A 14,425-nucleotide genomic window follows, 5' to 3' on the forward strand; every position below is an offset into this window, starting at 1 on the left:
TTTCTACCTGCATAATGCAAAGGATGGAGATTGTTGAATCAAAGTGAAACAAGGGAGGACAGTAAAGTGACAGAGGAGGATGGAGGAGAGAGGTAAAAATCCTAACAATACCAGGTGTTCTAAGGATGTGCCCCGGGATGGGGGCTGCAAATACCTGGAGGCGTGGTGGGGTGTGTGGCACAGAGAGGCTTACCTCTCTGCTCTGCAGTCTGTTCTTTGCTTATTCTAGTTTTTCTCTTTGTACCACAGGCTTCAATTGATGAGGAAACTGAATTTACTGATTTACTTAATCAATGACTAAACCCATTTGCCTAGGAAGTATTTGATCTCCACAACTGTGGCAGGACGGTGTATTCCCTCTTTGTGCTCTAGCAGCATTTTGTTGAATAGTACAAAAAGCTCCTTTTCGGTCTCCATTTTTATGCAACAAAATAAGTCTGTTCTGGACAAAAATGTGGGCTTCCAAAGCCCCATCTGATAATTGAACTGTGCCCGGGTGGCCCCTCCCAGATGGGCAGGGGCAGGTCCCAGCATGGCTGTGAGATCTGCATGCGGCCATTTGGGAGCTTTGGCTCCCTTCTACCCATGGCCACCCCAGGGCTGTCCGGGATGAGGATGGGATGCACTTGCACCAGGCTCTCACGGGTGTCTGCCCCTCGAGGCCAGCTGCACTCTTGCGCAGAAGATGCAGGAAAACACGATGACCACACCCACTCTTTACAGAGGGGTCAGCTCTGTTGATTACAGATACAGCCACAGTTCCCAGAGGGTCGCAAACATCTGGAGACATCAGAGGCATTACAGAGCATCCATATGGGTATTGAGTGTTGATTTGGATTAAATAAATAAGCACCTAAATATGTGTATTATTTTTGCTGTAGGTGTAGATACTCATTTATTGAATAAAGTAAGGGTCATTAAAAAGCTTTACCTAAGCCATGACTTTGTAATTTAAAAACATAAATCGAGGAAGAATATTATAAGCGTATAATGATGAATGTGTGAAAATCCAAGATGTGTGTATGTATGTGTCGAAAGTTTATGTTAATGAGTTTTTTGTCAAAATTTGGGAACCAATGTTCTAAAATTTTCACGTGTGAAATTGAGAGCATCCTATAAACATCAAGTAAAACAGTACATGTGCCTGAAAGGTAGCGAAGTAAAGGAGTGAATGAAAGAATGCATATAATGGGTTAAATACACCATCTGTCACATGGCAAGTACTGGATGAATTTCAGCTGTTATCGTTATCAATACCAGTTATGGATAAGTAAAGTACTGGCAAAAGTGTGTACTTACATGTGTTTATATAAACTAGCTAATAAGTAAAAGCAGTTCCCAGACTTAGTTAAAGCAGAGTTGAATATTTCCCCTCTTGTTTCCATAATACTTTGTTCGTTCTTTGTTGTACTACATCACATTCTGCTGCCATCACTTATTTATAGGGCTCTCTTTCCCATTAGACCATAAATTCTTTGATAGAAGGGACTGCATCCTATTGTCTTTGCATCCTGAATACACAGTGCTGTATCCAGCACAAGTGTGAGCTGGATACCTTTTTAATACATGCAAACAAAATCTTATACCATGTCCTAGAATTAATATGCAGAGGGAGAGCTTATAGGCACAATGCTTCCTAGAGCAGGTGAATTTACATGTGAAGAGTTACAATCAAGTGTAGAAAGAAATGATCAAAATTTTGAAATGGTTGGGAGAGTGATCCTTTATGGAAAGAAAAGAAATTGTTTAATCTCTTACTATGAAATCTAACATTATATTTATGATATGAGAAATAACAACAACGTTTGTATTGTGCTTTATTTTCATGGAACTCCTTCATAAGAATGCTGTAACATAAGAATAATTCATTTTTCTTCTTGTGTGCATTAGGAAACTAAATCTTAATAAAAGCTGTTTGATTTAAGGTCATACAACTAGAAATGGTAGAGTTGGGAAACAAACCCAGGTCTTGTAATTTCAAAACCACTGTCTTCAACAAGACATGGAACATACCAGGCATCTGCTGAACCAGAACATGGCCTGGAATGAATAGGACCAAACTTCATTTAGAAAATGCCAAGACAACTTAGAGGACCATTATATAAAATGAAATTGTGGCAAATTTTTATTCAGTAGCCTTTAAGAGTATAGATTATATAAGGAGTGTGTGTGTGTGTGTGTGTGTGTGTGTATCTATTGTGTGTACTTGTTTTTAAAATCCCACTTCTTGGGACTTCCCTGGCAATCCAGTGGTTAAGACCTGGCCTTCCATTGCAGGGGGTGCTGGTTCCATGCCTGGTCGAGGAGCTAAGATCCCACCTGCCGGGACCAAAAAACCAACACATAAAACAGAAGCAATATTGTAACAAATTCAATAAAGACTTTAAAAAAAATCCCACTTATCAGACTTATTAAGGGTAGAGAGTATTGTGTGTCACTCTGGGCTTATAAGTAGGAAGGCACACATGAGTTTAAGTGTCTTATTCCTTAAGGTCAAGTATGGCAATTATACCAATCGGCAAATATCGAGAAATGGCTTCAAACTCTAACTTAATGGGCCAGTTTATACGTAGTAAAGCTGTCATGGGTTTGTTCAAAAGAGAGAAGCTTGATTATGCTAGTACTTACCCCAAACTCAGGACTAGAAGGAAATTTAGTTGTTTACTCCTAGACAATGCAGATAAAATTAAATGCAATTAAATGCTAACTGTTCTTTAATAGAAATGAGAAACATAACTGAATTTCCTATTCAACTAAAGGCAGAAATGTTAGTTAAACAGAGCCAGAGCTCAGGTTTTCTTATGCTCTCTTCTTAATTACGCTCAGTCGTTAAACCCAGAGATTTCCACACACGTCTCCGTTTCATGTCCTCAGTAGATTGTATCGTCGCAGAACATTTAAGAGTTTTCTGACTGACGAAATAAAGCAGGCTGGCGGTTTAAAAGAAAGTCACGTCTGTCTTCTGACAGGATTTCAGCGTTAGAGGAGTCTCTCCAAGCTTTGTATAAATGCCAGCCCTCAAAAAGCCAATTCAACCTTGTTTTTTGTTGTTTTCCTGGCTGCACTGAGACAAGTCAGGACTGTAGGAGTATGGCAGGGGGAGGGGAAGGTCAAATTACACTCAGAAGCAGTGAGGTTCACTTTAACCAACATCAGCCCAGAAACCGTGATCCAATAGAAATTAAGAGCAATGATTCAAGACATTTTTCACCAGAGACGGGTGCGTTGGGCAGGTGTTATGTAACAAACATGGAAACATATGGCAGCATGAAAAGTTTTGGCTGGTGAATACATGAAGACACTTGAATAATTAAGTGTTACATGGAGCACAAATTAATCTCCAACGGTCTAACTCTTAAAGCATTTCTTTAAAGGACATTTTAAAATGCATTTAAAAGACTTTACAAAGTCATGAAATAATTCTAGAAAATATAAGATAAGCGATGTCAATGCAAAAGGATAGAATTATAGTAAGAGAAAGAACATGTCAATAATCCTATGTGTATTTGTAGTTCATTGACTTGAAACAAGAGAACTTCCTTTCATTAATTTTTGGGTTCTCTCTCCCATCAGCCATATCTGAGAATTCGGAACCATTCATCGAAGAAATTCTCTCCATGGAAAATCCAAACACCGAATTTAAACTCTCCTTCGTAAGGTGTTTTGTCACAGAAACCCAACAGCAACAACACGCGAGTGAGTTGACAGGAGGTCTTACCATCTCCTGGGTCCACGATCTCCACTGTGGTCACTTCGGGGAACTCCAGGGCGGCCAGCACGGGCTCGGAGAGAACCACCTGGAAGGTCTCGGACTGCTCATGCTCCCCGTCACTCAGGATCCGCACTCTCCACGTGGCCCGGGTTTGGCCGGGGTTGAACTGCACCTGTTTCTGCGCTTTTCCCTTGAAGTCTTTGTCTTTTTTTGCAGTCCCATCTCTTGTGCCAATACCTTCACAGAAACACAGGATTATCTCCTTAGTTTCATTTTCAATTGGGTTATTAAGGTTTTCTTTGTTGTTGACTTTTGTGTGTCACGGTTTCCTGCAGCGCAAAGGAAATTCTGCTTTGATTCCAGGAAATGAATACTTGGGTATGGGTCCTACAAGAAAAGTGTTCTGCAGTAGGTGTCAAGCAGTTCATGATTCTGTTCTACTCTTGCCCCATTGTGGCTCCGTTACATATTCTTTGAGCTAAGTTTGTGTTAGAACTGCTTGTGAAACAAGAATGAGTAAATTGATGGTCACGTTCTGAGATAGACACACCCACAAATTCGTTCAATCGAAAAACTCTTCATGTTTAATTTTTTGCATGGGTCGTACTGCATGTGTCATATTTTAAAAGCTTAAGATTCTCTAACTAGAAAATATAAGCCAACAAGATACTCTGTGAGTCAAAGAATTCTGTGATAACCTAAGCTGTAAATGGCCAAGCATAATAATAAAAAATTATAATATTCTTTAAATATTTAATGGAACGAAGACCCTTAAAAAATCTAATTTAGTGTTTGTCAACATGACTTTGGCCAGGCTTTTCTCTGTGCAGCACTCTAGAATTCCATGAAGCTGTATGAGCAGAACTGGAGAGCTAAGTATATATGGATATTACCAGCAGTATGTTGGCTTACTCTGTTGGTTCACTCAAGGTCAATTTCAGTTAGCTGTGAAGGTTGAAGGATCTCTGAGTCTCCAAGTACATTACAAGAGGATCTTTATTTTCCATTACTATGCCACATACTCAAATCATAAAATATATTATCTATAAAGCAATGAGTAAGAGTCAACAAATTCAACATCATAGAAAAATTGTCAAACTGCAATTAGTACTTGTTCTAATATATCGTCAAGTACTGAATCAGAACCTCTTAATGACCCAAGTTAATGGAATAATTTTCAAATATATTTCTTTAAACATCAGCATTTTTCAGAGAAGTTGGTAGGAGAGATGGATTTAAAAAGAGAAAAAATCTTGTGCCTATTAGTATTAAAAGTCTGAAAATAAGTTCTTTGTACCATTTTTCACTTAATTGAAAAAAATTATCTTATTTTTAGAAAATGTCCTCTTGTTCTTCAAACTAGAAATGAAACTGGACCAAGTAAGATCCATTCAACCACAAAACAGCTAAAACTTTGCCCTCATGGTGCTTATGCAAGATTAACTTGTTTGCTTGTGTGCTTTGTTTTTTTAGGTTCTCATTAGTTATCCATTTTATACCTAGTATCAATAGTGCATAGATGTCAATCCCATTCTCCCAATTCATCCATCCTGCAAGATTAATTTGAATGTTTATTTCTTCATCTGAATGTATCACTGACTCTTTCATCTTAAAATGAAGATAAACATTTCACTAAAATATTTCTGTCTTATAAATCTCAGAAATACTGCCTTTTTTCAATGGGAGGTAAAGCATAATTTATTGAATGGCAAGAGAGAAAAGGGCACAGAACCAGGAATTCCAGCACCACACATCTTGTTGAGCACTGCAGACTTCCTGTTAGCTCTCTGCTTCCTAATACACACAGAGTGGCTGTCAACACCTCTTGGGCCCATCACAATTCACTGCCAAGGCGATGATGAAAGGAGTCATTCTCTCTGAGGTTCCAGCACACACGCGGCTCATTGACCCATCGGTCCCCGGGGGAACAACCAGCAAAAGAATCTATTATTTGGTCTCCGATAGTTACTGCCCACTTTTCTGTTTTGTTTTGTTTCATCGACAATGCATTATTTTCCTGGAGATTCAAAAAGCAACGAAAAACCAAAAGGACTCTGTATAATACAAGGAATGTCCACTAGTTTCAGCTAGTCATCCTTCTAACTGATAATCAAGTCATCCAATCTAATAAAAAATAAGTTGCAAAAGCAAATCTCAGCTGTTACTGCTAAAAACATCCATAATTTTTCTGGTGGATTTTGTAAGAGAGTCTCAATTGGATGTGAAGTGTAAACAGACAATATCTTTGGTTTGTCAAGGGAAGAGGAATGGACTTCTAGTTTGTGAAAAAGATTGTTCTCTTAAACTGTTTGATATTTCTCAAACATGAGAAAACAAGGAAGGTATGTCATTTTTTTTTAAAGGTAGAATAAGACTAAGATGGGATACTAAATTTGCTTGGGGTCCAAAATAAAGATTCCCTTTTCCTAATTAACACATAGTACCTACTCTAAGTGCAAGGCTAGTCTACCTTGTTACTTAAAGTGTGGTCCATGGGCCAGATCGCGTTAGAAATTCAGAATTTCAAGCCTTACCCCAGACTTGCTGAATCAGAACCAACATTTTAGCAAGATCCCCATGTAAGTCTCATGTACATTAAGATCTGAGGGTGGGTAGACACATATTTCATGCCTCCACAAGGCCCTTTTACTATATAGGTGCCCCATTTTAATAAAGGATGAAGAAAGGGTGTATAGATTGTGGCGGAGACATTAGTTCACACTTTAATGTGGTAAACAAGAGTCACACACTCAATGTTCAAAAATTTTGCTCTTACTTAGAGATACAAATATTCAACTGGTAAGCCATACATATTACACAAATATGGGGCAAAAAGAATTCTGGAGATTAAAAGGCTTATAAATTGGGCTTAAATTTATGCTTCTTTTTTCAAAGATAATTATTAAACAAAACATATTACTTTGATTTACTAAATTAAACTATACTTGCATCTTTTCCTGTGGCATGGAAAAATAGCATGGAGGTTAAGAAAAGTACTTTGGAATGAGAGATTAGATTTCAGTCCTGCCTCCACCACATAGCGGCTATAGGATCACAGGCAAGTTATCAACTTCCTCGGTTGCAGAGGATTTAAGAAGCACTATGGGGTGGTAGATAAGACAGTCAGCCCTGGAGCCAAATCTCACTTCTGGCCTTAGTAGCTGTGTAACTTTGGGGATATGACAACCTGTTTCCTTACTTGTATTACAGGCGCTTTAACGACCCTCTTCTCGTGGGGTTGACTATGTAAGGTATTGAGAACCAGGCCTGGTGCATGATAATAAATGTTAGCTATCAAAATTATCACCTCATAGTCCATTACCTAACACAGGGTCTGGCACTTAACAAGCACTCAAGAAAATACGAGTGGAGTTGGTGAATAAAGGGTTGTATTGAGGACATGGGGTGGCGGGTGAAGGGGAAGCTGGGATGAAGTGAGAGAGTAGCATTGACAGATATACACTACCAAATGTAAAATAGATAGCCACTGGGAAGCTGCTGCATAACACAGGGAGATCAACTCAATGATGGGTGATGACTTGGAGGGCTGGGACAGGGAGGGTGGGAGGAAGTCGCCGGAGGGAGGGACTATGGGGATGTATGTATAAATACAGCTGATTCACTTTGTTGCACAGCAAAAACTGGCACAACAGTGTAAAGCAATTATATTTCAATAAAGAGCTTAAAAAAAAAAGGATTGTAAAGAGTAAAAGAGATGGGAAAGTACTTACTGCGCTTAGCGGAATATCTTGCATTTAATAAATGTTCAGTAACTGGGAGAAATAAGGTCTTTGAAATCGAAATTCTTTTGTGAAACGCAAATACATATTTAACTTACTAATGGGTTATAATGATTATAAAATGAACAATTATCTCTGAGAAAATACATATACAAAATTCATGATTTATTCATTGCGCATCTGAAGGTAAATGATATTCTGTCTTTAGCTGTAATACAAACTATATAATTCTAACCATCCGTACGTGAGATTGGAGGTTGTAGAGAAACATAACCATTGCAGAACTTCTACAGGGCTACCCTTCGCTTTAACCTGACGTTTCCATTCCCAGTCCCAGCAGGAATTCTATTACCACCTTCAATGATTGATGGGTGTGCACTACACACAGAAGCCTTTCCAATTTTCTGTGACCCCGGGTTACTAAGTAACCTTGTGAAATTAACCAAGTAGAGCTATAGAGTCTTTATAGAATTGCAAGTGATCTCCACACTTGGAGGAAATACTAATTCATTGAAAAATAACTCCAGGAGAAGAAAGGAGCCCTTGTTCAACATGTTAGCATTCAGCTTAAAAAAGGCAACAGAGAGAAAAATAGTTTTAAAAATATTTTTCAACGACTAACTTTCCCATTGCTATCAAGGGGCGGTATGTGAGTGAATAACTGAATATACTCACTAGGAGTGGGAATTTAGGCAAAACACAAGTAGATGAAGGCATCCTTAAGAATTGCTAAGGTGCTCTGTTTCTTAGTTATTATTTTCCCCATGACTTATCTGCTGTATTTTGAAGCACAAATCACAGTCAAAGCGTATCTCTCACCGACAAGATGTGAGACAGGATCAGATTCCTGATCTGAAGGGCATGTGTGTGCGTAGAAAGAACATGCCTCTTCGAGGGCAGTAAGAGCATTCACTGTGCTCTAGAAGGTTAAACACAGACTGTAAATGACTGCCTACAAGTAGGACACGCACATAAAGATGATAAAAGCAGAGCTTGCAGGGTGGGTCTGCAGATGGACCAGCATTCCTGAAGCCAAAATAACCTTAAAAGATTAGCAAAGCATAGTGTGGAAAACCCTCCTCGAAAGTTAAAAAACAAAAAAGCATTTTTGAAATAAGGGATAATTAATATTCAGCATCCAAGCCTCAGGGGAAATCAGGGCGGGTGGGTGGGGACAATGTCATGGCAAAAGTGTGGTGTGTGGAATGTGTGTGTGTGTGTGTGTGTGTGTGTATGTGCGTGTGTTGTCAGGGATTTACTGTTTAAGGTTTTTGAATTTCATGGACCCGTAAAATTTCAAATAATCATTTTGGAAACAAACACAATGTTAGCAACTTTTTATTTTGTCAACATTTTCCTAGATTCCTACCTTAGTTGATACAATGAAAGCTCTTTCACCCCATGAAAATTCTGTCAGCCTAGATGTCTATACAACACATAGTACCAAAAAGAATATAATTGCCTGAGGTGCTGTCATTTTTCATCAACATGCCAAATATTTTGTGCTGATTATATTACTACTTAAAAGTACTGATATACCTACATTTCTCTATTTTATGCTTACATGAAATTGAATATGAGCTTGGAGTTGAAAAAAAGGTTTTACACATTTGCTTTTCACTCTCAGTTTTATTTAAAAGTATAAGGCAGCAGAAGATGATTAGTATTTAACACCTTATTGTTGGTTCTGAAGAAAAGTCACAACATGTATCTTTTATGCAGCGCTTTGATGTGGTGTTAGGGTTTTTGAAACTTTCCATGAACTACCAGAACATTCAAATACAACAAACAGATAGTAAATTACACTTCAATGCCTAATAGGTCACTGAACAGTTTTTTGTTTACTTGCTATTAAAGTAGCCTTTATAAACTGACATTTCAGCAGGTATTATATTTATCTTACAAACTACAGATTTGCCTAATCCTATTCTAACATCTAGTGACATTTATTTTAACTTATGAGCGATTACTGCCATTTTGTAAAGTTATTTTATATCAGAGAAATGTAGGTAGAAGGTTTGAAGAGATATATATTTTGATTACATATTTCTTATTTTTGCAGTCTTTTGTCTCTTTGATTTGGTCTCAACACAAAACTCTTGGCATGTTTCTTTAGCAGTTAAAGAACCTTTCACTGTCAATATCTCCCTAAGCTTTAAAACCAGAGCAGAAAACTAAACATATTTAATCACTGTAAAATTATGAACTTTTGCTAGAAAAATGGGATTTGGAGATAGAAGTGCAAATTAAACTTACTGATAAAGGAAGTCTCTCCCAAATAACCTCTGCGTTTTAGCACAACATCTAGAAATTTGGAGTCCTCATTGATCAAGTAATATTCCTTTTCAAAGGAGATCCATGCCCAGTTCAGACGAAAATGCTGCTTGGTTAACTTGTTTCCCCCTGGAAAACAAAAATTTAAAGCCCCAAATTAGTGGTTTCTTGAATGACTGACCTTAGACATTCCAAAGACAACTTTAATGACGCAACGTTATTCACAACTATTGCTACTTGGTTTGATTCCCAATCTAGAATACATACACGGAGACAGAGCTTATTGTCCACTGTCTGCTATGCAGAAACACAACAGCTGACATAATTCTTCCCCAAATCCCTTGATCTCTAGCAGGGGAAGTGGGTCAGCAGGAGGGAGCACAGAACTACCAGAAGCAATTTTGCTTCATCACAAGTATCCCAGTTGCAGGATGACTCTTTCCCCACAAGGTGCCACTAGAGAGCAAGTTTTTCTGCAATGAAAGCTGCAAGGCTCTTTTGTGATGTTACACACACACACACACAACTTCCCAAATACCTTTTTCTGGTTCACTGAGCAATTGGGTGGAAGGCTTTAATTATAACCACTTAAGGAAAAACAAATATCCCTTCTCTGCCTCCCTTCTCCACTAGATTCCACTCCATTCCTTAGAGCAGACAGACAGCTCTTCTCATTGATTCCATTCTACTCTGAAGATAAGGCTTTCTCCTCCCACCTTCCCACCAAAATGGAGCCGGCTGCCAATCAGGGGAAAAGAAACCGTGTGTGTGATCTCTCTAATGTGAAAGCTGCTCTGCCACGGAAAAGGAAAGAGGAATATTTATCAGCAATCAAGATGCATGTATCCCTCTACCTCCTTTGATCTACACCAATTATTCCAGGGTAAGGTGAGGGTCCTAAACAAAAGCATCAATAATTTCTTTTAAGTCTTTCTGTAAAAGGGTGGAAAAGAGCCCCAGTAATAAACGCGGCCAGAGGCACAGTTTTAATTCCAGTTTCTTCTCTTCTGAGTTCACACAGGGCTACACTAGAGAAAAAGAAATGCGACAGGAAAACATCAAGGCTTTAGTAGACCGAGGGGAAGATATCTGCACATTGGAAAACACGGCGAGTGAACAAACAAGTGAAACACTGTTCATCTCTGCTAGAAATTTTTTAAAAATTGCAGTGTCTTTGAGTTATGAACGGACATATACTGAAGATGAAAAAGAATACCAGTAGAGCCGAGAGTATGTAAGGAAATTGGTTTTCTTGTTTATTGCTGTTTAAATTGTAAATTAGCATAAGCCATTTAGCCCTGGTAATGTGTGCAAAAGACAAAGAGATGTTCATACCACTTGACCTTGTAAGTCCTTCTGTGGGAACAGCAAAAATCTATTTGTAAGAGAGTATTCATTGCAATATTTTCTATAATAGCTCTCAAACAGGAAATCTTAGAATTTACTATATTTATGGTACATCAAATCAATGAAATACAATTCAGTTATTAAAGAAAAAAGAAACTTTTGTTGAGACACTTAAAATAGTTAAAATACAGAAGTGAATGATATTGATGCTGTGTAGTGATAAAACATGAGATATTACAAATATGGAACTGCCTGATGTTTTAAACTGATGGATTATGGACCTTTCAACTTTCCCTTAATTTTTAAAGTACAAGATATAAATAGATTGGAGAAGGGGAAGTTCATTCCATATCTTGTCCTTAAGAATTTATTGTGCCTGCCACGTCCTAGACACTGAGTACTGTTCTGGAGAGGAGGGGCAGCCGGCTGGGAGCTCCCCAGACCTGGAGTCCACAGCTCACTTCACTTCTTATCTGCTGTCTGAATTTGACCAGATTTCTTCTCTAGACTTGTGTTTCCTCATCTGGAGAGTCAAATGAGGGTCATATTAATTAACGCCTGGATCAAATGAGATAACTCACGTACCCATGCAGTACAGTGCGCTACACACGTGGCATCCTTCGACAAAAGTTAGCTCCCTCTCCCAGCCACACCACGCACACTGAAGTCCACCCTTCCACCCACTGCCAGACTATTAAGCATCTGCACGCAGTCCTCCTTCGCCCCATCTCCCTATAGCTGCTGCGCACATCAGGCCAGCAGGCCATCTTCACGGATTTCCAGTTTTACCTGCCCTGCTCTATCTTATTCCCATTGCCTCCAATCTGCTCACTCGGAGGTCCAGTCAAGGGGCGTGCGGCTCCATGGATCTGCCACCCCTGCTCTTTCAGTTACCTCTGTCCTCCTGCCTAAAATGATGACTCCCATCATTCTTCTGCTCGAACTTTCTACTCCTCAAGGGGTCTCTTTACCATCTTCTTCACGAAGCCTCCTGCAGTGACTCCAGCCCTCTCATCTCTGCGATTCTGCAGCTGTTCACCTACTGATTATTTTGTATAGTTTTGCACTTTAGCAGATATCCTCCCATAATGTTTGATTGTACACATTTACTAATGGTACTCATTTTTGTCAGAGATTGAGAGAGGCCACTCGTTCTTTTACCACTGCCATTGCTTGGTCTCACTGTCTTTAGAAATACTTTTTTACATTATTGTGTTTATGTTCTATTCTGGGAACATTTCCTCTAGAAAGTCATAGATAAACAACAAGACTAGAATAACATTTAACCAATTAAGTTAATACATAAAACCTTTCTGATTTCTCAACTAATTATTACTTGAAAACAACTTTATGTCGCAATTCTCTCTCATTTAGATCGTAGATGCATCAAGTCCTAAATTTATTCCAGACTTCTTGTCATGCTAGACCATGCCACTCCTGTTCATCCGAATACTTACCACTTCACATCCCATCACTTCTCTGCGGAGAGAAACAACTGGTCATATTTAACTTCTCACTGCTTTCTTCTGCCCGGAATATCTTTTGCTTCCTACTCCTCTTTGCAATTTGTTTAGATCCAACTCACCTAAAGCTCAGGAAGCCTAGCTTAGCATGCTGTGTATACTTCTTCTGTATCTCCAATCAGAGTAATTATAATTCTTTATCTTTGTGTGTATTCTGCCACTAACTGTCTGAGCCCCCCAGGACAGGCACTGGTCAAATTCATCCTTCTAGTGTCCGAATCCAAAGTAGTGCCTGGAACACAGTGAGGTCTAAAGACTTCTTCCTAGACTAAAGAGCCTATGGAATAATTACAGTTTTTAGTAATAGAGTGGCTACTTTGTGACTCCTGTTTTATTCCTTATTTCATAACAGTTCTCAGCTTACAAAAACAAAGCACATAGTACAGTTTTACTTGATTTGTGATTAATAACCTCTGACCTGTTTAGTAACTCTTGTGTTTAACAAATGAATTTTATTATAATTGTATATACTTTCTTCCTATTTCTTTCCCCTATATCTAAGAATGAGATCACTAAGCCTACCATTTCTCTATTTTGTTAACACTTTTTAGCTACTTTTGAGATTTGATATTACTCTTTTTCTAAATATTGCATGTGTTAAGAATCTTGAGTCAGCAAGGCCTCTCCTTGACACTTAGTATGAAATCAAACACCAATGGAAACCCCAGAATTCTCTAGCTCCTTTATTCTGGGTAATTTTTCCCTCCAGTGCTTTCCATAACCTCATATCCCATTTACACTTTCGTTTTTGTTTGTTCACTCTGTCTCCTCCCATTGTAACCCATGATTCAGGAGGGCAGGGAGTTAATTTTGCTTACTGTTAGCAAAATGACAATTTCATTAGACACTAATGCCTTGGTTGAAAGGAGTTCAGTAGTGCTTTATTTATCGGGCAATATAAATATCCTATATAAATGTAACATACCCCTTTTAGCACTGAGTCTTTTTTTTTAATAAAATTATTTTTCATTTAAAAATTTTTTAACTTATTTTTAAATTTGTAAATTAAAAAACAAATTTTGGCTGCGCCGCACACCTGCAGGATCTTAGTTCCCGGACCAGGGATTGAACCTGGGGCCCTGGCAGTGAGAGAGCTGAGTCATAACTACTGGACCTCCAGGGAATTCCCTAAATAAATTTATTTTTAATGACACTGTTTCTAAAATGTCTTACATACTTCTATGAACACCATGTAAAGATTTTAAATGATTACCTATGAAAGTGAATTATTGGAATTTGTGTTTGTTTAGATCAGACCTCTGGGGGTTATTGATGGCAAAAGCCCTATTTAACCCTTTCGTTCCATTATGAAGTAGCATGGGTGGGCTTAGGGATAGCTAATTTCATCTCTACCTACAGATTTACAAAAGTTATTTTCTGGTTGGTGTTTATGTTCTGGAAGGATGGGGGTGCCAGGTTTCTGGTTAATCAGGGGTTTCAAGTGACACACAGCTGAACAAGTTTGCCAAGGATTTTATAGGTCCACCACTTTCAGATTTTATTTGAAATAAAATTCAAAACAATACTGAGAAACTTTGCTTCACAAAACAGTGATGTGCTTCAGGCAATTGTTTGAAACGTTTAGCAATCACTCTACATCGGGGATTTTTAAGTAGATATTTTGCTAAGGACTATAAAGTTAAGTGTATAAAACTTAACTTTGAATAGAATTAAAAACTACATAACTTCTGATTTCTACCTACACGAATCATGTTACATTTCAGAATTTGTAAAATCTTAGGCATTACTGATTATGCAGGAGTGATATAAAGATTTGAGGAGCTAAGCTGAAGTTTATTGTAACTCTCGTTATTAAAACCAGCTTTGCA

General features: G+C 38.3%; 1 protein-coding gene across 1 annotated transcript in view; it reads right to left on the reverse strand.

Moving 5' to 3' along the window:
• Positions 1-14,425, reverse strand: part of FREM2 (FRAS1 related extracellular matrix 2) — a 147,334-nt gene that overhangs the window by 71,008 nt on the left and 61,901 nt on the right. Inside the window, exons 3-4 of the mRNA XM_057707553.1 lie at positions 9,709-9,855; positions 3,719-3,949 (exon numbers count right to left, since the gene is read on the reverse strand). Of these exons, the coding sequence (XP_057563536.1) occupies positions 3,719-3,949; positions 9,709-9,855 (378 nt within the window). The remainder of the gene's footprint in view (positions 1-3,718; positions 3,950-9,708; positions 9,856-14,425) is intronic.

The sequence above is a fragment of the Hippopotamus amphibius genome, chromosome 14 (genome assembly GCF_030028045.1).
Source record: "Hippopotamus amphibius kiboko isolate mHipAmp2 chromosome 14, mHipAmp2.hap2, whole genome shotgun sequence".
NCBI lineage: Eukaryota > Metazoa > Chordata > Mammalia > Artiodactyla > Hippopotamidae > Hippopotamus > Hippopotamus amphibius.